General features: G+C 42.5%; 1 protein-coding gene across 2 annotated transcripts in view; it reads right to left on the reverse strand.

Annotated features, from left to right (window-relative positions):
- KDM2B (lysine demethylase 2B) overlaps positions 1–22022 on the reverse strand; it is a 176003-nt gene that overhangs the window by 117089 nt on the left and 36892 nt on the right. For both annotated transcript variants that reach the window (XM_073313300.2, XM_073313301.2), the window contains 2 exons: positions 11915–12093; positions 8016–8122 (listed from right to left, as the gene is read on the reverse strand). In XM_073313300.2, coding sequence (XP_073169401.1) covers positions 8016–8122; positions 11915–12093 — 286 coding nt within the window. The remainder of the gene's footprint in view (positions 1–8015; positions 8123–11914; positions 12094–22022) is intronic.

Genomic DNA, 22022 nt, shown 5'->3' on the forward strand with positions numbered 1-22022 from the left:
CTGCCCCAGCCCAGAGCCCCCTTCCACACCCCAGCCCAGAGCCCCCTCCCACATCCTGAACCCCTCATTTCTGGCTCCACCCCAGAGCCCACACCCCCAGCCGGAGCCCTCAACTCCTCCCACACCCCAAACCCCTGCCCAGTGGAAGTGAGTGAGGGTGGGGGAGAGCAAGTGATGGAGGGAGGGGGGATGGAGTGAGCGGGAGATGGGACCTCAGGGAAGGAGCAGGGCAAAGGTGTTCAGTTTTGTGCGATTAGAAAGTTGGCAACCCTATCTTGCTAATACATGCCAGAATGATGTCTGCTTTTTCTGACACAGTGTTACTCTGTTCAGTCATGTCTGAAAAGCTTTGTTATCCAATGGGTGTGGATAAGAACTTTTGCCTATCAGCCTAATATTCCTTTACTTAGAATAATTATAATCATATAGTGCTTTTCATACCAAAAGCAATTCATAAAAAATAGAGAAAGCGCCATCAGAAATACAGCATGCTGAAAACAGTGTCAGCCTGTATTCCAGGATCACCAGTTCCACAATCTATTAGCAGCCCCTCCACACAGTGGACAAATTTCTGCCTCGAGAGGCACACCCCAGTTCATAATTAGATTCTATTTCAGCAAAATATTTAATCACATGCTTAAATCTATCCCTGTTCAGCAAAGGGATGACTATATTGGCATGTACTGATAAAACATAGCCAAAAAGAAGAGGAATAAGACTGACCCTGATACAGGGTATGAAATCAGACCAGCATCTTATTTTAGTGGATAGGTGAATTATTTGTATGGGAAACACCATCTTTGTTTAACAAAAGACAGCAGTGATTTATTCTATAATAGCTAAGGTCAATTATTAAGTAAAGGGGAAATTTTCTAAAGCACAAAGTGCAGTTGTGGATCCCTAACCCTTTGAAAAATCTTCCCGCAACACAAAATCTATTAATTATTTTTCTCAACTGTTTTTAGAACCATCTGTCACTATTTCACCACACCCATAACTGTGAATTGGGCTAGGGTCTCTATTACTACTACCTTGCAAATAGTCTTGCCAATCTAATGATATAGGGCCCAATGCTGAAAATATTTACTCAGGTAAGTAATGCTTATTCAGTCAGCTAGTCCCATTAACTTCAATGGGACTACTTCACTGAATAACAACTACTCATAAAAATAAGGGTTTGCAGGATCAGGCTCACAGTTTGACACAGAAGGTGCAGCTCAGGATATGAAAACATAAATGAAACCAGGAGAGTTTCAGAGTGCTCATAAGGAAAGCTGTTATTTATTCCATCTTTTGGGGGAGATTTAACACTGGCTTAATATTTCAGCTGTTTGTAAACTAGGGGTTTTTTCCCCCTTCATGGAAAATGTTTAGTTTTTGGTGAAAAATAGAAAACCCAAGTCAGAAATACTGCTGTAGTGCCTCATGGGAGGCGTAGCTCAGATGCCTTATGCTCCCATTTGTTTCCAAAGGACAGGCTCTCTAGTCAATTACATCTCCCATGATGTTCCAGTCTCCCCTCTTGGTGAGGGGTGGGTTAATCAAGGCAGTTGCATAGCCATTGTGCATTAAAGGAGACAGAATCCAGCTTGGAGGCCAGCCCATCTCATGCTGACCATGCTCCCTCCCCAGCCCCTATGCTGGGCTAAAGGGGATGCACCAGCTATGATGGCTCTATGCTCACTGAGGATTCCCCTATGCCAGGTGGATTTCCAGCTAGGGAGCTACAAGCAGTTTTTGCCCTCGTCACATCACTTGAGTAGTGCAAAAGGAGGAGAGTGGGGCCAAGAATCTGGCCCATAATATTTATACATTTCTTATATTAATAAAACACAGTCCTTACTCTCATAAAAGCTCTGAAAATCTTGCTTTTTTGCAAAGCATTCATTCATATTCTGAATTGTTATCTCCGGGGGCTCAAATATTGTCATCACACTGCTCAGAGGGCAGAGTCCTTCTTGGTTAATTATTCAGAAAAATCTTCTTTAAAAAATAGTTAGGGTTTTGTTTGGTTTTAAATGTGGGTGTCAGTAGTGATGGAGCATGCCAAACTGACAACCTTGGAAATCAAATTCCCCATGTAGCCACAAAAGGGGCAGCTGCAGCACAACCTTCCTATGCTGTCTACCCTGACCTGCAGGGGCCACCTCTATGGCACAAAAGTAGTTCTACTGACGTGTCCATACAACCCAGGGGCCTCTCTGCTGAAAACGTGACCAATGCAGGCAGATTGTGCCAACAGTTGGTAGTGTTTTCTGTGATGTGAACGGCACTAGAAGCTGGACTGAGACCTCCTGAACTCATTTAACATAAGCCACCGAACATGCATCACACTGTAACGACTTTCAAACTCTATTAACCTGGCCTGAATTTAAATCAATGAGCAAGAGAAAGAAAGACACTTTATCATTTAGCTATTCAGTCCCCCAACTACTTGTATCTTATTATTCTTTTAAATTAGAGGTGGTGTTTAGAAAATCTTTTATATTTTACTTTAGTTTTGATCTAATATGGCTGCCCAACTACTGCAGTTTGCTAGGTTCTCTCTCAGATATTAGTCATTTACTTATGGGCAAATAAGAACCTCACAACATAAAATTATTTTAAAAAGTTAATGGTACAAATCCAAGTGAAAGCCAGAGAGGTCTCCAAGTGCATTTTAATAACTGAACCAGCAGAGCAGATGGAGCATTCTCTAACTCCATTCCCAGCACAGAACTTTACACACAGTAGCCAAGACAGACATTTGTGTCTGGTGATACCATCTGTGTCTGCAAAACCACAATCACTGTCATTAGAGTGCTTTCTGTTTGTAAGGATCATTCTAATGGTGGGTATAGCATACAGCAAGCTCCCAGTATTACGGCCACACTTAAGGACAGGACCAGAGTGGAACAGTCCCATTTCTAGACTCCAGAAGTCAGGAATGCACAGGATAAACACCAGTGTTTTTCTAAAATTAAGGAGCAGCATCACGCAGATACCAGCACTGACATGGATTGTTCAGTCCTCATCATCTTGCATCTCAACTACTGTAATCCATTCCTGTATGGTCCTGATGCCAGTCACACTGACCCCCATCATGCCCCTTCAAAAAGCTGCTGCTAGTTTGTCACTGCAATTACATCACTTCCACCTTTGTGACACTCCATAGGCTTCCCATCTGCATCTCCACCCTGTTTGTCTGTCTGCTGCATCATGTCTGGCATGTAGACTGAGACTCTCCTGGGCACAGACTGTCTTTTTTTTATTTCTTATCTGTACAGTCTCAATGGAGCCCTGAACCTTGATTGGATTCTTAGCCACTACTATAATACAAATAAATGTAAGGGTGGCATGGTCTAATGGCTAGAGTAGGAGACCGGGAGACAGAGTGCCTGGATTTTATTTGATCATCTGCCACTCACTCACTGCGTGACTTTAGTCAAGTCCCTTGAAGTTAGAAACCAAATTCATATTTAGGCACCTAAACAAACTGTTTCATTTTATTAAAGTGCAGAGCACCTTCAACTTCCACCAAAGTCAATGAGAATTGAGGGTGCTAAGCACCTCGCAGGATTAGGCTTGTGCAGAATGCTTGGATAAGAACCTTTCCTAGCCCTTGGGCTTTCACCTTCCCCAAGTGTTTAATGTCACTACGTAGTGAAATAAATGCTGCACTTCACTTTTTAACTGTACATCCTTGTTGTATGTTAATTACCATCTGGTAACTCAGAACAAACTGGCTTTCACTTTGAAAATATGCTAGTTACTATGAGAAATTTGGACACATTCAATAGAAGAGAGTGCAATAAACATTGTGGTAAGCAGTGGAATACACAAAGAATGAAACTCCATTGGTACAGAAGTAAAACTGGAGTCAGAGGTAGCAAAAATAGGAGTTCAGAGAAAGGTGATGAAAATGTTCAGAGACAGAAAAAGAATTTAATATGAAGAGTCTGAAAACAGTGAGATTGTTTAGCTTAGAGATGAGACATATAAAAATGAACATGACAGATGTGTATAACATGAATGAGTATATAGAGAAGATATGAGCACCTGATCCTATTTACCCACTCATAATACCAGAATAAGTGAAAGGCAGTTTATATTTAAAACAGATAGAAGAAAATATTTAAATTTTAAAAAACATAATTAAGCAGTGAAACGAATTATGACTAGATATCATTGAGGTCAAGAGGTTAGTAGGATTTTAAAAAAAGCACTGGAAATTTATATGAATAATGAGACCATCCACACTTATACTACATAGGATAAAACTTGGGGATACATTCTCTTAGGTCTCACAGCATAAAACAACTCTTCCTAACCCCTGTCAGTTAGGACTGATAAAGTAAGTTTCTATTTCATAAAGGCCTGATCCAGAGTCCTTCAAAGTCAATAGAAAGAACCCCACTAACTATAAAGGGCTTTGGATCAGGACCTAATTGTCCAGTATGGAATTCTAGCATGGAAGCATCTGGTACAGAGTCAGTGGTAGAGACAGGGCACCATATGAGATAGATCTGTGTTCTGACCTGCATGGGAATTCTTATATTCCAAAGAAAATTCTCCCATGCAACTTTCTGATGAAAGATTTTAAAATTTAATTTAAGGGGGGAAACGTATTAAGCATTTTCCCCATAGAAAACAATCCCCCAGTCTTGATACAGAACCCAACAGTAATGTTCTTATTTCTGGCAGCTGAAATCACACATACTTCAGCAATTATTTTGCAGCCAACACAACAAAAACCGAAATAATTCTTAACAGCATTTAAGTGATAAAATAAATCAAATAATAGCAAAACCAAATTGTTCCTGAATATAGATTCCAAGGTTCATAGATATTTACTGTGATTCTCTTTAGCTATTTCTGGCATTAGAAATAATCACAAGAAACTGGATGGAAAGGTTTGATTGTACTCATTTGAATTGAAATAAATAGCTCCTCAAATCAAGAAGACACGATTAGTGAAAACTTCACACAGGTAAGAGAAAGTTGATTCACCACCAAATAACGATTGCAATTTTCAAACGAAGTTCATTAACCCTAAAATCCCTGGATTTTTCAGGATGCCAACAAAATGAGTGCTGTGGCAGATATGTACATACGTCTTCAGTACCCGAAGGATACCTGCAGACTTGTGTTATTATATAAAGAGCATTTACAGAATGTCTTCTATCTTCAAAGCACTTTGCAAACATTAATTTATTCCTCTGCAAGGTAGGTAAATATTATTCTGATTTTACAAATGGGGAAACAGAGGTAGAGAGAAGGTAACACCAAAGATTGGGATTTTCAAAGCAGTCTATGGGATTTAGCCACTTTTCCAATTTAAAACATTTTAAATGGGAAAAGTATCTAAATTCCTTACACTATTTTGAAAATCTCAATCACAGTTTTCAAACTTGAGTGCCTAAAGTTAGCAACTGAAATACATCAAATGTGAGTCTCCTCTGCTTGGCACATTTGAAAATTGGGACGTTTAATTAAATACTTAAATGAGATTTTAGTTGCCTAACTTTAGGCACTACAGTTTAGAATTTGGTCCTAAGTGATTTGCAAAACCTCATGGATTGGTTTAATAGCAGAGCTGGGATTAGAACTCAGTAATTCCTGGCTGTCAGTAGCATGTTTTACATAGAATCATAGAATATCAGGGTTGGAAGGGACCTCAGAAGGTCATCTAGTCCAACCCCCTGCTCAAAGCAGGACCAATCCCCAACTAAATCATCCCAGCCAGGGCTTTGTCAAGCCTGACCTTAAAAACCTCAAAGGAAGGTTCCACCACCTCCCTATGTAACGCATTCCAGTGCTTCACCACCCTCCTAGTGAAAAAGTTTTTCCTAATATCCAATCTAAACCTCCCCCACTGCAACTTGAGACCATTACTCCTTGTTCTGTCATCAGCTACCACTGAGAACAGTCTAGAGCCATCCTCTTTGGAACCCCCTTTCAGGTAGTTGAAAGCAGCTATCAAATCCCCCCTCATTCTTCTCTTCTGCAGACTAAACAATCCCAGTTCCCTCAGCCTCTTCTCATAAGTCCCCTAATCATTTTTGTTGCCCTCCACTGGACTCTCTCCAATTTTTCCACATCCTTCTTGTAGTGTGGGGCCCAAAACTGGACACAGTACTCCAGATGAGGCCTCACCAATGTCGAATAGAGGGGAATGATCACCTCCCTCAATCTGCTGGTAATGCCTCTACTTTTACAGCCCAAAATGCCATTAGCCTTCTTGGCAACAAGGGCACACTGTTGACTCATATCCAACTTCTCGTCCACTGTAACCCCTAGGTCCTTTCCTGCAGAACTGCTGCCTAGCCATTTGGTCTCTAGTCCGTAGCAGTGCATGGGATTCTTCCGTCCTAAGTGCAAGACTCTGCACTTGCCTTTGTTGAACCTCATCATATTTCTTTTGGCCCAATCCTCTAATTTCCTCTGTATCCTATCCCTACCCTCCAGCGTATCTACTACTCCTCCCAGTTTAGTGTCTTGCTGAGGGTGCAGTCCACACCATCCTCCAGATCATTAGTGAAGATATTGAACAAAACCAGCCCCAGGAATGACCCTTGGGACACTCCGCTTGATACTGGCTGCCAACTAGACATGGAGCCATTGATCACTACCCATTGAGCCCGACAATCTAGCCAACTTTCTATCCATTATAGTCCATTCATCCAGCCCATACTTCTTTAACTTGCTGTCAAGAATACTATGGGAGACTGTGTCAAAAGCTTTAGTGCAGAAGTTTGTCCAATAAAAGATATTACCTCACCCACTTTGTCTCTTTAGTACCACGTTTAATATTTAGAACATGCCTCTAAAACAGAAATAGGCAGCCAATACAAAACCTACTTTAAAAGTTCAGCACTACGTAATATTCATTCACTCGAAGGGTCACTAGCTGTTTCTGTTATTAACGCTAGCCTATGTCTCACTTAGCATACTAAATCCTATGAAATTTGCCATGTGTGTTTTCAGGCCCCAAATCTTTTTTTCCCCACCATTACATGAAAAACAGTTTCAAGGGAAACATCCAAACTGGGGTAAACTATCAAATACTGGAGTGAAAGCTTCATTCCAGTCACTCATCAGAGATTTCCTTAATTTTTCTCTATTTTGGCTAGTTACCACACACCCCAGCTCCTCTCCTCTTAGTGACATCATGATAAGAGGCAGTGATGCCGTAAGTTTATCCACATAATTGGTATAAGACAGGCAGAGACAGTGCAAGTTTCTCTCATACTACCTCTCAAATATGCCTCAATTAGGACCTCTGAAGTGAAAAAGTTCAGTCTCTGTAGCCTATTATATCTTTGGCTTCTCTGTTGAGAATGCCAGCAAGAAAGTCAATTAGCACCAACTAAAGTGATGGAATTTTCAATGGGGACACCTACCCATTAGGAAATGGACTGAGATGCACAAGCTCATTTCACCAAACAGTCCTCAGTCTGTTACAACTTTTGGCCATTAATCACCTGGGATGGTTTTGAACCATCAGCCTAGAGGTGAAAGGCTCAATTCTTCCCTCTGACCTTTTTGCTGTCCTAAGAAGTGATTTATTACAACAATTCTTTTACCAACAAGATCCAGTATTCCAGATCAGAGCTAGCCTGCCATTCTCAGGGCAGGGCAGGACAAGTGGCTATTCTCGTCTAAAATATTAAAGAAAAAATTCAAGGTTTTTAAAATATTTATTATTTGCATTTAGTGAATCCCAAACTTTACACTGAGCATTTGATGTAGTATTTTAGAATGAAAGACAGAATGTATCCACAGTTATAAAACCAATGACAAGCCATAAGAACATGAGAGATCCATTATAAAGTTCCCAAATACAAAATACAAAATCTCCTTCAAAGCTGTAGAAGACCACTAATATTACACAGATCAAGCAGGTTAGTCAAGCTAGCATCCACCCTTGCTCACTGAACAAATCAATACTTCCTCAGCTACCAGCATGTGAGTTCAAACAGGAATTAACCAGGGAGGTCAAGATTAGAATTTTTTAGAAACTAGAAGAAACTTACTTTTTCACTTTTGGATACTTCATCTCCGAAATAGCATTCGTGGCATCGGTCTGCCTCTCCTTCAAATGCTGCGGCCACATATTATCCACCCAATCGACTAAGTCCACCTAAAATCCCCACCAGAACCAATGGTTAGTCAGTAAACATGTGGTGGGATGTACTCCCAGCAGTCAAAGCTGGAACAGTGATTGGCAACAATGGCAGATTGGCAGTTTGCATATGCTCAGAGATGGTGAAATCTTCCTTAATAAAACTCACTGTTTCAATCAGAAACCCAAACCTGTGAGGGGTTGAGCACTCTAACTCCCCACTAAATCCTACAAACATTCAAATCAAAGAGAGTTATGCCACTGAATTCAAGGGGCACAGATTCTGACTCAATGGCACTTGAGTGCACTTCTGGGATTGGACCATTGCTGGTGTGGGATCACCACAGTGCCAGTATTCAATTGCATATGTGTAGATTGTATCCCAGAAATTGTGATCATGCACATCAAAACCACAATTTTAAAAAATTGAATTATTCTGATATTGTATGTTTTCAAGGAACATTACCCTGGTGATCTGGCCAAATTCCACCATGAGTAATTACATTACTGCCTACCTAACATTTCCTTGGATAACACTTGGATACAGAATTCTTCAAAGTCCTTGTCTCAAGGCCAAATATTTTCAAAAGTGTGGACAAGAGCAAATACTGGGAGCTGAGCAAAACAGAGTGAGAGAGAACTGGATAGAGATGAAGGGAAGGATATGGAGAGTGGAGATAGCTTCATGGATTACTGAAATAACGGTTGCTTTGGGTGTCATAGGGAATGGGATCAAATCCCAGCATGGAATGTGAAGCAGGGATAAATCTCTGGTTCATTGTTTTCTGACCTGTGTTATGCAGAAGGTCAGACTAGATAATCATAATGGCCCATTGGACCTTAACCTCTATTAAATGGGTGAGGCACACAAACCAGGTTTCGAAAAAGGGAGGGCAAAAGAGGGTCAAGCACAAGACAGAGGTTGTAGTACAGCATTTGGCCTCAGTGGAGCAAAAGACAACTCAAGGAAAGGAGGCAATATGTAAAAGAATTTCAAACTCAGAAGTGTCATTCTTACCATCCTAAGAAGATCAGTAAGCCTCAGAGGACTTTACAAGACCTAACTGAGGCACAGGTCACAAAATGATACAGGTTCACCTCTGAAGCCATCCAGCAACTTTGTAATGAGCTGCTGTAATGGGAGCTAGAGAGGCCAACCCAGAGGAGCCATCTCCTCTCAATCCCAGTAGAGGTCAGTGCTGTATCCAGCATCCTTACTTGTGCGTCCTTTCAAAGGACCTTCAAGGATGCTACTGGTATCAGCCAGTCCCCTGCCTCTGTGTCCCTAGAGGACTTCCAGAATGGTATGATCTGCAGGATCAGCTTCCCAATAGAGAGGCAGACCCAACACCCAATTTTGCAAGAATTTTATGTGCTAGTGAACTTCCCATCTCTACCAGGTATTGTAGATAGCATACCCAACCCTCAGAGGGAGCCAATGGGAGATAATTCAGCCCACAGAAATAGCAAACATACCAATTCCATGAATACCATGGCCATGTGTGACACAGAACTGGTGTTCACAGGTAATAGCTAGATAGCTGAGATCCTCATACAATTCCTGCATCCGGATATTGCTATCCATGGCATTCACCTGATTTGCAATCTGAACCCACAGCCTCTGTTTTATGTGGGCAGAGAGCATGCTGGAGCACACACATAACCCTCAACCTCCAGGGAATTAATTCTATAACGATGGTGTCAATTAGGGCATGCGTACACAGCATTTTGGAGTGACCCTCTCAGACCGGAGTGACAAACTTGGGTTAGGAGGGTTCATGCCAATGCTCTAAAAATAACTGTATAAATAGTGCTTTGAAATTGCAGCTTGGGCCAGAGTGCGGACTCTGAAGCCCACCCCTTCCCTAGGCTTCAGTCCTGCTGTCAATAACAACAGCAACCTGCTTGGGTAAAGACAGATGTCCTAAGTACTGGAGTTGATGGAAGTTGCAGCTATTTGAGCTAAGCCTGTCGATTAATCGCAGTTAACTCACGCAATTAACTAAAAAAAATTAATTGCGATTAAAAAAATTAATCGTGACTAATCTCAGTTTTAATCGCACTGTTAAACAATAGAATACCAACTGAAATTTATTAAATATTTTGCATGTTTTTCTACATGTTCATATATATTGTATTCTGTGTTGTAATTGAAATCAAAGTATATTATTTTATTACAAATATTTGCACTGTAAAAATAACAAAAGAAATACTATTTTTCAATTCACCTCATACAAGTACTGTAGTGCAATCTCTTTGTCGTGAAAGTGCAACTTGCAAATGTAGATTTTTTTTTTGTTACCTAACTGCACTTTACAATGTTCCCTGACTTTACAATGTCACCTGAAAGTGAGAATAGGTATTTGCATGGTACTTTTGTAGCCAGATTGCAAGGTACTTACATGCCAGATATGCTAAACATTCGTATGCCCCTTCATGCATCGGTCATCATTCCAAAGGACATGCTTCCATGCTGATGACGCTCGTTAAAAAAATAATGCGTTAATTAAATTTGTGACTGAACTCCTTGGGGGAGAACCATATGTTCCCTGCTCTGTTTCACCCGCCATGTAATTCATGTTATAGCAGTCTCAGATGATGACCCAGCACATGTTGTTCATTTTGAGAACACTTTCACTGCAGATTTGACAAAACACAAAGAAGGTACCAACATGCGATTTCTAAAGATAGCTAAAGCACGCGACCCAAGGTTTAAGAACCTGAAGTGCCTTCCAAAATCTGAGAGGGATGAAGTGTGGAGTATGCTTTCAGAAGTCTTAAAAGAGCAACACTCCGATGCGGAAACTACAGAACCCAACCACCAAAAAAGAAAATCAACCTTTTGCTGGTGGCTTCTGACTCAGATAATGAAAATGAACATGCATCAGTCTGCACAGCTTTTGATTGTTATCAAGCAGAACCCATCATCAGCATGGATGCACGTCTCCTGGAATGGTGGTTGAAGCATGAAGGGACATAAGAATCTTTAGCGCATCTGGCACATAAATATCTTGCAACACCAGCTACAACACTGCCAGGAGAACGCCTGTTCTCTCTTTCAGGTGATATTGTACACAAGAAGCGGCAAGCATTATCTCCTGCAAATGTAAACAAACTTGTTTGTCTGAGCGACTGACTGAACAAGAGGTAGGACTGAGTGGACTTGTAGGCTCTAAAATTTTACATTTTTTTTTTTAATGCAGTTTGGTTTTTCTACATAATTCTACATTTGCAAGTTCAGCTTTCATGATAAAGAGATTGCACTACAGTACTTGTATTAGGTGAATTGAAAAATACTATTTCTTTTGTTTTCTTACACTGCAAATTCTTGTAATCAAAAATAAAGTGAGCATGGTATACTTTGTATTCTGTGTTGTAATTGAAATCAATATATTTGAAAACGTAGAAAACATCCAAAAATATTTAAATAAATGATATTCTATTTTTGTTTAACAGTACAATTAATCGCAATTCATTTTTTTAAATCACTTGACAGCCCTAATTTGAGCATCTTCCTGGATCAGGCCCCACGTAAGGGATGTGGGATTTGTGTCCTATGTACACAGAGCATGCGATTACCTAGGGAGGTGGCAGAATCTCCTTCCTTAGAGGTTTTTAAGGTCAGGCTTGACAAAGCCCTGGCTGGGATGATTTAACTGGGAATTGGTCCTGCTTCGAGCAGGGGGTTGGACTAGATGACCTTCTGGGGTCCCTTCCAACCCTGATATTCTATGATTCTATGATTCTGTAAAGTAGCTGCGTGATTGTGAAGAGGCTAAAAATAAACAACAAAATAACAGGACCCCTTACCACATTGGGGCGCTTGACAATGTTCTCCAGCTTTGTGTGACTAAACTCCAGGCTGATGACATTGTAGAGCTTCTCACGTTCAGCCTCTGGTGTTTCATAGTATCTCACAAACTGAGACATGCTCATCTCAATTCCCTTTTGCGTGTTCACATCCATCACATCCACAATCCGACGGCTTCCTGCAAACACACAGAACACTTTAAAAACATTTATTTTTGTTTTATTTTGAATTCATAAGTCCAGGGCAATCACAATTTGAGGCTCCTGGGGAATCCCAGTGTATCCCTGGCAACAGGCGAGAGGAACCCAAATCTTCCCACCCTCTGGTCTTAGACAGCACAAACTGAGACAGCAGAGAGGAAGGGCACCAGCCTAGGACTTGGAATACCAGATTTCAAGTCACTGCTCCACCACAGACTTTCTGTGTGATTTTGGACAAGTAATTTAGTTTTTCTGTGGCTAAGTTCCCCATCTGTAAATTGGGGACAATATTACTTCCCTACCTCACATAGGTTGTTGTGAGGAAAAATACACCAACAATTGTGAGGAGCTGAGATACTATGGTAATGGGGGCCACATAAGTAGCTAAGATAGATAGATAGTCCTCTACATTTCTAAACATCCAAGATGCCTTTACTACACTGTGGTCAAAATTGTCCACAAAGAGAAAAATGCCATGTATGAGCCTGACCCTGTGAGGTACTGAGCATCACCTCTGGGATTCTGAATGCTCTAAAAAATTCCTACTTGACCTCCCAGGGGGCGCACTAAGCACTTTGGGTCTTCTGTTTGGCTCACTGGATACAAGCTTATTTTCAGCTCCTCAAGTGGCATATGCACAAGTCCCATTAGCTCCAGAATGCTAAACAGCAGTTTCAGCAGTCTTCGGTTTCATACAGTCCTCTTTGGCCACTAGGAGGTTTCATCTCTCCCAAAAGTTATAAGAGTCTAATTAGCAGCTCATTTGTCTTTGAGAGAGAGCGAACTCAAGAGAGACATGCCTCATTTCCAAGAAAGGATTTCAAAAAATAAACTCATCCCTTTCCAAAAAAACGCCCTCCAATACAGTTTCCATACCTGAAGAAATAATTCTAAATAAAATGCATTAAAACTAAATGGAAGGTTTGCAAATGCCATCAGAGAAACTCATTAATAACTACAGCACCAGGCCCACTGTGTGCTTGGGAGCAATATTTCAGCAAGAATGACAGTTTTAACCGTATGACTTTATTAAAAACATCCTTTGGCACTGATACCACTGACAGACATGATCATGATTCTGGAAAGGAACCCAAGTCCATAAAGTTTCATAGCCAAAGAGAAAGATGTATAGCATGTATATCTGGGTCAGTCCCAGTAGCCCTGCAGTTAGCGCTCTTTGCCAGCATGTTGAGTGACCAAGATTCAACTCCTCGGTCTGGTCTCAGGAATCCAAGTTCTAGTGTTACTGCCCTTTGGGGGGCAGGGGGGAAGTTAGTGTCATTTAGTCTCTATCATGTGAATAAATGTGTAAATTATTTAATATTTCCATATTTAAAATAATTTGCATATAATCAAATTTCACTTTAAAAAAAATTAGTGTGGATTTAGTGCTAGTGAAGGTGTAGACAAACACATCTAGCAGCTCTCCACTGTTGTGTGCAACTGTCAAGCTGATCATGCCAACTACATCCTCCATATGCACTCTGACTAAAAGTAGACATAAAGATATTGGATGTCCCAGGCCTGTGGGGAGAAAAGGCTGAGCAAGCACAACTACGGACATCTATGAGCAGATTGCATGGAGGATGCAGGAGAAGAGGTATGACATGGACCAGTGGCAGTGCCGCATGAAAGTGAAGGAACTGCATCAGGCATATCAGAAGGCCAGGGAGGCCAAAAGTTGATCCAGTACCGAGTCGCAGACCTACTGCTTTTACAAAGATCTGCATGACATACTTGGTGGAGACCCCACAACCACCTTGCAAACCAGCATGGATGCATCCAAGGATCCTGAGCCAAAAGTCCCTGGCATGAACAGCAAGGAGAAGGAGGTAGTGGAGAATGGGGGACATGCAATGTTTCTAACTAGGCCATGAGCTAGGACCCATTTGAGATTCCACCAGAGTCCAGTCAATTCCAGCAGTTGAGCATGGGTAAGCCCAATGCAGGGGAAGGAACCTCAGGTAAATGTGTAATTGTACTTCCCATTACAATGACGTACTGATGGCAACCCCAACTAAAGAGGACACAGCTATCAACTTTTAATTAATTTACTTGAACTAGAAGAGGTAGCAGTACAACAAAGAGAGGTAATGTTGTTTGCTTTCCACCTCCCCATAGAGTTAGACAAGGGGGATCATGTGGAGCAATTTGGTTTTGTACACAGGGATGTCCATTGAATCCTCCTGAGAGATCTCTATGAAACTCTTGCAGAGGTACTCTGCAGTCCTCTCCCAAAGGTTTTTAGGGATGGTAGCCTTATTTCTTCCTCCATGCTAGGACTCTTTCCCACACCAGTCAGCATTAACTTCAGCAGGTGTCATTGCAGTAAACAGGCTAGCAACACATGGGCCCAGGCAGCTTTGGGACACCAGCAGCAGCAGCGCCTTTGTTACCCTCAGGAATGAGATATCAGCTAAAATCACCACTGCCTATGAAAATGGTGCCATTATTCAGTGCCATTGCCCTATACGCATAGTTTCATGCAACCAAGCAATTCCCTCCTCCTTTCCCTCACCACTGGTAGACGACACTCACCCTGGCTGATGCTGTGACGGGCACAAGCATTCCGAAGCAGAAGTGTCAATAAGCATGTCTTGTTTAAAACTTTAGGGGAGCAAGGGAAGGGAGTTCTAAATCTTAACTTTCACTTTCCATTGTGACTGTATTGACAATGTGACTATATTGACCTCTGGGTGTTTTATCTGCAGCTGCTGCAGCCTTGAGGAGTTCCCCCTCCACACCCATGGAACACCTGAGCCAAATAAGGAGAAAAAAAGATGACTTGGAACGACACGTTCAGTTGGATCTTGCAAGCCAGTGCTGCATCAGACTGTGAGCAAGGGGCCTGGAGGATGAACACTGCAGACAGCCTGGAGAAGGAAAGAGCGAACAGGAGAAAGGCCCAGGAGTCCCAGCAGGAAAAGAGGAAGATACAACAGACGGTAATGTAGCTTCTCCAGCAGCAACATAGAAGCTGCAAACTCTTGTGAACCTATAGGGTCAACAATCTTGAGCTTGTTTACTTTTCCAGTTCATGGAGAACTCAATTACAGCACCTCCCTACACCACCCTCAACATTCCACATCCCTACCCCTGCTGCCACTCCACTCCAGGTGACATTATGGACAACCACAGCTTCACATACACTGACTTGGTGAAAGCTACAGTTGCTGTATATGTGGGTAAAATGAATATGAATGTTCTTTCCCCTTGTTAGGTTCTGTTCCATTAATGTTTTAAGTTTTTTAATCTATTAAATTTTAACTTGCACAGATTTTTCTTTTCAATGGTTTTGTTACTGAATAAAATTCTATTATTTGGAAAATAATTCATCTTTGTTAGTTCACAACATATGCTACAAAGTGCCTAGCAGTTCTGAAAGCACCCACTTACTTGTTACTGTACAGTCTGACACAACTCACAGTATCAGTGGCAAACCCAGTGTAATATTTATAAACGTAGAGCAAGCACTGCAGAATAGATGCATTGACAGTGTTACAGTCATACATGTACACCAAGCAACACACAATTCCTAATAGGCCCCAAAACAGCAGGGCCAGGTAGAGCATGGTACACCACAATACATTTCTGTGACTCACTGTTAAAGTGCTCTTTCAAAGCCTCCCTGAGCTGCATAGCTCTGTGTTGAGCAATTCTAATAGCCCTTGTGTCTGCCTGTTCGTGCAGACAGCTGCTCCAGGTCTACCCTGGCAGCAACTTTTCCCCTTTTGCTTCACAGATATTATGTAGCACACAGCTGGCAGCTATAACCATTGGGATATTTTTTCACTGAGATCCAATCTTGTGAGTAAAAAATGCCAGGGTCCCTTTAATCTACTACAAGGGACATTCTACACCTGCTGAGCCAGTAGCTGAATCTTTCCTTGGTGCTGTCGAGATCGCTGGCATATGGCTTCATGAGCCAGAAGAGCAAGGGGTAGACTGGGTACCCCAGAATCACTATTGGCATTTCAACATCATCAATGGTAATTCACCAGTCGGGAAAGAAAGTACCTGCTTGCAGCTTTCTGAACAGTCCCGTGTTTTTAAAGATGTGAGCATCATGCACCTTCCCTGACCAGCCAACACTGATGTCAGTGAAGCATCCCCGGTGACCCACCAAAGCTTGCATAATCATAGAAAAATAGATCTTTCTCTTGAGGTACTCTGTAACAAAGAACAATGGTGACAAAATAGGGACATGCATGTCATCTACTGCTCCACCACAGTTCAGGAACCCCACTGCTGCAAATCCATCCATTATGTCCTGCACGTTGCTGAAGGTCACAGTCCTGCACAGCACAAGAAGATTATGGCCCTGCATACTTGCATGACAACAGCTCCCACACTGGATATTCCAACTCCAAAATGGTTTCCCAGTGACCAGTAGCAATCCAGCATTGCAAGTTTCCATCTTGCAATCGCCACTCACTTCTCCACACTGTTAGCACAGCTCTCATTTTGGGGTCCTGGTGTTGAGGGCTGGGGAAAGCTTGGCATACAGATCCAGGAATGTGGCCTTGCACATCCGAAAGTTTTGTACCCACTGCTCGTCATCCCAAGCCTGTATTACAATACGTTCCCATCAGTCAGTGCACATTTCTTGGGCCCAGAAGCAGCGCTCCATCATCTGCAGCTGATCCATGAATGCCACCAACAATCTTGAATTAGTTCTCGGTATATTCCACAGCAATCCATCCTCCAAGAAATTATCATATTCCCCACTGATTCGTTTTTTCTTGCAGCTCTGCAAATACCAGAGAATCGTGCGTCCTATGCTTGCAATGCTTATGACACTAGTGCAGAGCTCTGCAGATTCCATGCTTCTGTCAGAGATGGTGGACAGTAAGGAGGGAGGTGTGGGTTTGTGGGATTTTTTAAAAAGGCATGAAAATTATGGGATATACATGACATTAAGAGATGGAGAAAGTTGCCCTCTGCGAAGCTGAACACTTGCTCCCAGTCACCCCTGCATGATTCATTTCTGCCCCACGATGAATTGACAAAACTTCCCAAAAGACAGCACGCTGGACAGTGGCGGGTTGCACACAGGGATGCCTAACCTCAGTATACCTTGCTGTGCATTGACACAAGCGCTCCTGGTAAGTATGCGCAGTAGCAACTCAAGGACCCAAGTGTGCATGCGCACAAGCAACACACTAACTGCGGCAGCTTTATGCTGAAGTAACTTGCATTGGCCAAAGTCTGTAGTGTAGACATGGCCCGAGACACAGGACCTTGAACTGGGGAGTCAGAGAAGCTAGGCCTGCCTAGGTCACCATCGAAGGATGGTAGGGCTTTAGATAACATACACATGCATGTAGACTGTTTATTATTTAAAAATCCTTTTTTTCCTCTTATGCATTGATTCTACTTTACAAGAAACAATAATTTTGTTTTAAGAAGACTGTCTGGTTCTGTGCACCACTGGTCACAGGCTCCTGAAAGAAAGGACTGCAGGTGCCCAGACTCAGTCAGACCTGCAGAGTAAGAACTGTTGATATAAAGGATGCTGTCGCCCAGGGCCCACCCTAAGAGTGGGAGAACTGTGGAATTCCCCACCACGATCAGTAAAGGCACAAGGGTGTACTGAGAGAGCAGAAATGGTACAAAGGTGCAACTAGCCCTGCAACGGTGACAGCAGGTCAATGTGTTATAACAACTTAATGCAATTGTCTTCTTGATCATTCTTCCCTTTTCTTAGCCCACTCCCCTGCACTCTTACCTCACAGACTTTAAGGCCAGAAGGAACCATCATGATCATCTAGTCTGACCTCCTGCACATCACAGGCCACACAATCTCACCCACCCACTCCAGTCATAGGCCTATAACCTCTGACTGAGTTACTGAAGTCCTCAAATATTAATTTAAAGACTTCAAGTTAGAGAATCCACTATTCACTCTAGTTCAAACTAGCAACTGACCCATGCCCCCATTCTGCAGAGGAGACAAAAAAAAAAAAACAACAACCACCACCACCCAATAAAACACCAGGGTTTCTGCCAATCTGATCTGGGGGATAATGCCTTCGTGATGCCAAATATGGCAGTCAGTCAGACTTCGAGCATGTGGGCAAGATCCACCAGCCAGACACCTGGGAAAGAATTATCTATAATAGTAAGAATTATCTATAATAGTAACTCAGAGCCTTCTACACATAGTGTCCCATCTCTGGCTGTTGGAGATATTTGCAACGAGCAGTCCCAGATGGGCCATATGCCATTGTAGGCAATCTCATCATACCATCCCCTCCATAAATTTACCAAGCTCAGTCTTGAAACAAGTTAGGATGTTCAAACAAAAACTTGAAACAAGTTTGCCCCCACTGCTCCCCTTGAAAGGTTGTTCCAGAACTTCACTCTTCTGATGGTTAGAAACCTTTGTCTAATCTGATACCCAAACTTGTTGATGTCCAGTTTATATCCATTTGTTCTTGTGCTAACACTGGCCCCTAACTTAAACAACTTCTCCCTCCCTGGAGTCTATCCCTCTAATATATTTATGGAAATAAATTGTATCTCCCCTCTGCCTTTGCTTTGTTAGACTAAACAAGCCATGCTACTTAGATCTCCTCTAGTAAGGTAGGTTTTCCATTCTTCTGATCATCCTAGAAGCCTCCCTCTGCACTTGTTCCAGTGTGAATGCATCTTTCTTAAACATAGGAGACCACAACTGCACACAGTATTCCAAATGAGGTCTCACCAGTGCCTTGTACAATGGTAACAACACATCCCTATCTCTATTGGCAATATCTTGTCTGATGCATCCTAGGATTGCATTAGCCTCTCCCATGGCCACGTCAGGTTGGTGGCTCATACTCATGCTGTGATTGACCAACACACCCAGGTCTTTCTCCTTCTTTGTTGTTTTTAACTGGTAAGTCCCCAGCTTATAGCAAAAATTCTTGTTAGTTGCACTGTGCACTATCAAATTTCATCCCAATTCTATTACTCCAGTTTCCAAGGTTTTCCAGATCTTCTTGTATGATATTCTTAAGGGAAGGCATGTTCCTCCTCTCTATTGCAATAACTCCCAACTTTGTGTCATACACAAATTTTATTAAGCCCTCCCACTTTTTGTGCCAAGGTAATTAAAGAAAATGTTAAATAAGATTGGTCCTAAGACTGATCCTTGAGGAATTCCACTAATAACCTCCCTCCAACCTGAGAGTTTACCTTTCACCTGGACCTGTTGTAATCTTTCCTTTAACCTCCTCTTTGATTCATCCTAACTTAGATTGTAAGCTCCTTTAGCGCAGGAACTCTTTGTTATCTGCATTGTGCAGTACGATGTACATCCATGGTGCAATATAACAACCATGAAAAGTGGTGTATGTGAATGCAATGTTCGTGCACATACTATTGGCAGGCACTATTTGGCGCACAAGATTTGAAAATTTCCAACTGATGATATTTCATTGTAATTTGTGTTATATTACAAGGATGCAAAATTTAAGGAGACTAATCTTTACATTCAGACTCTTGTCCAACTCACTAACAAGCTGATGTTCTCTTCACAGGCTCATTACAAGTAGGCTGGGAACACAGTTAAAATAATACAAAGGAGCCAGACTTTCTGGCAATCACTAGTAAATCAATTTCTGGAAATCTGGTGCCCTGTATAGGTAAATCCTACACAACCTCATTAATGCTGTAAGGCCATCCCTGTTTGCAGAGGAAGAAAAATTTGACAAGAGGACCAGGAAAACCAGTGGAGAGATACTTCCCTCCATCCTCCACAGGAGGTGGCACTTCCAAAGACAGCAATAGGGGGTGCAAAGAGGGCTCAAAGAACCAATCTATCTATTGAGATCTGCATAGATCCTGAAGGACACAAGGCAAGGAGAGGACAGATGGAGACTGGCAGCCCTTAAGGCAAAGGATATAACTCTGAGCTGTGTCAGGGAGTGAGGCTGTGGACTGAGGAACCAACCTTGCTGGGACTGTTTGTAACCCTGAAGACTAAAGTGCAGCCTTGATGGCAATGCAAGGCACAGCCCAAAAGAAAAGCAAACTCAGGATGGCTTAGTTATCTTTAGATCAACCATCTGAACATTCAAGATAAGTACCTGAATACTCCCTTCTTCAACATTATGGACTGAGATGAGGAAGGTAAGAGTACCATACTCTTCTTTAATACCTATCCTTCCTCTTTCCATATATGGAGTCCCGCCTCCCTCCCACAGAGTCAGAGAACAAGACCCTTTCAACCTCCCTACAACAGTATCACCACAAGGTGCAAGAACATTCCACCCTCCCCAATATGGGCTAGTGGCCTCATGCTCCCCACCCACCTCCTTGCTGCTTGGGCTTCATGCCGATTCTAGCTCTTACCTCCTGATAAAACCCCTGTTCCCCCACCACTGGTTCCCGTCCAGAGGAAAGGGAAAGGAATTAGAAACCAGCAGTAAGGGGAAACAGGTCAAGAGTACTGGAAAGCAGCCGAGACAGATTCCAGGTGTGGGGAGGCAGGTCAGGTCAGGATTTACTTCATCCTGGACTCCCAACCCTGACCATCTCCAGGGTCCACAAATCACCCCCTTGTCTCTGTCACAGAGCCTCCAGTGCTCACTCAAGTCCCTAAAAATTAGCCAGCTCCCAGCTAGCAACTAACGAAGAATAAGTTAAAGCATAGGCAGCCGAAGTCCAGCCTGCTGGACAAATGCAGACCATAATGCTCTGCAGTGTGGGACATAGGCAACCTCATAAGGTACATTTACACTGGAATAAAAGGCCTGTGGCATGTGCCATGGCTGGGCTCGCTCAGCTGACACGAGCTGAGGGGGCTCAGGCTGTGGGGCTAAATATTGCCACATAGACATTTGGGCTCTGGCTGGAGCCCAAGCCCGAACATCTACACAGTGATTTTACAGTCCTGCAGCCTGAGCCTCACAAATCTGATTCAGCTGACACAGGCCAGCTGCGGGTATTAAATTGCTGTGTAGATGTACTCATATTAATAAGGCAGGGTAGGCTGCAGCAACAACAGGTCACATGTGGAATGCTTCATCATACCACTCAGCTCCACATGGACCACTGCATCCTGGGAGCTGTAGTCTACAAAGAGCACACATTCCATTACAAACTAGGGAAGCTGCCTGCAATTTGCTATATACTATGTAGCCCTTGGGCTCCTGGAAAGTTGCCCATCTAACCCATGGGTGGGCAGGCCTGGATGTTACTGGGTGAAGTGGAAGAGTTGGGGGTTTTTCTGCAGCAGGCTTGGCTTTGATTTAGAGGCAGAAAGCTACAGTGATGCCGAGGCTGCAAGGGAAGGCATTTTACTTCATAGAAAAGAAATCTCTCTCTTCTACATGTGATGCTGCTTATTCATGGAACACAAGCTAATCCCCTGAGGAGCAGATGGAGAGTAACTGAGGTACAAGCTCTTCACCACCCCCTAACAACAAAAGAAAGCAAATAAGGAGGAAAAAAGAGTTTAGCTGTAGATATATGAACCAGAAAGCAAAAAAGGGACTCATGGATGATGTTACGGTCACAGAAAATCTGTTCTGGTTGCTCTGGTCCGCAGTCCTGGCATAATCCATATTACGGGGATTCAAGAAAAAATATGGACAAACTATACAAATATGCTCTCCCTTTGTAGCTCCTATAGGTTAGCAAGCCACTGCACAAACATTAACAAATTAAATATAACACTACTCTCAGATGGATATCTTTATTCCCATTACATACAGATGGGGTAGCTGAGTTGCCTTACCTATATATAGCTCATGACTCATTCCAGTGCTTTATACACTAGACCATGCTATCTTGCTTTGAAAATTTTCTCCTACTACCTAATCCCTGCCTGTTGGTAATACACACTTTCTAGGGGGCAACAATAGGCAAACTGTTATTCACAACTATGGAGGGGAAGAGCTGCACTTCTTGGCACTATTGC

This window comes from Lepidochelys kempii, chromosome 15 (genome assembly GCF_965140285.1).
Source record: "Lepidochelys kempii isolate rLepKem1 chromosome 15, rLepKem1.hap1, whole genome shotgun sequence".
Taxonomy (NCBI): Eukaryota; Metazoa; Chordata; order Testudines; family Cheloniidae; genus Lepidochelys; species Lepidochelys kempii.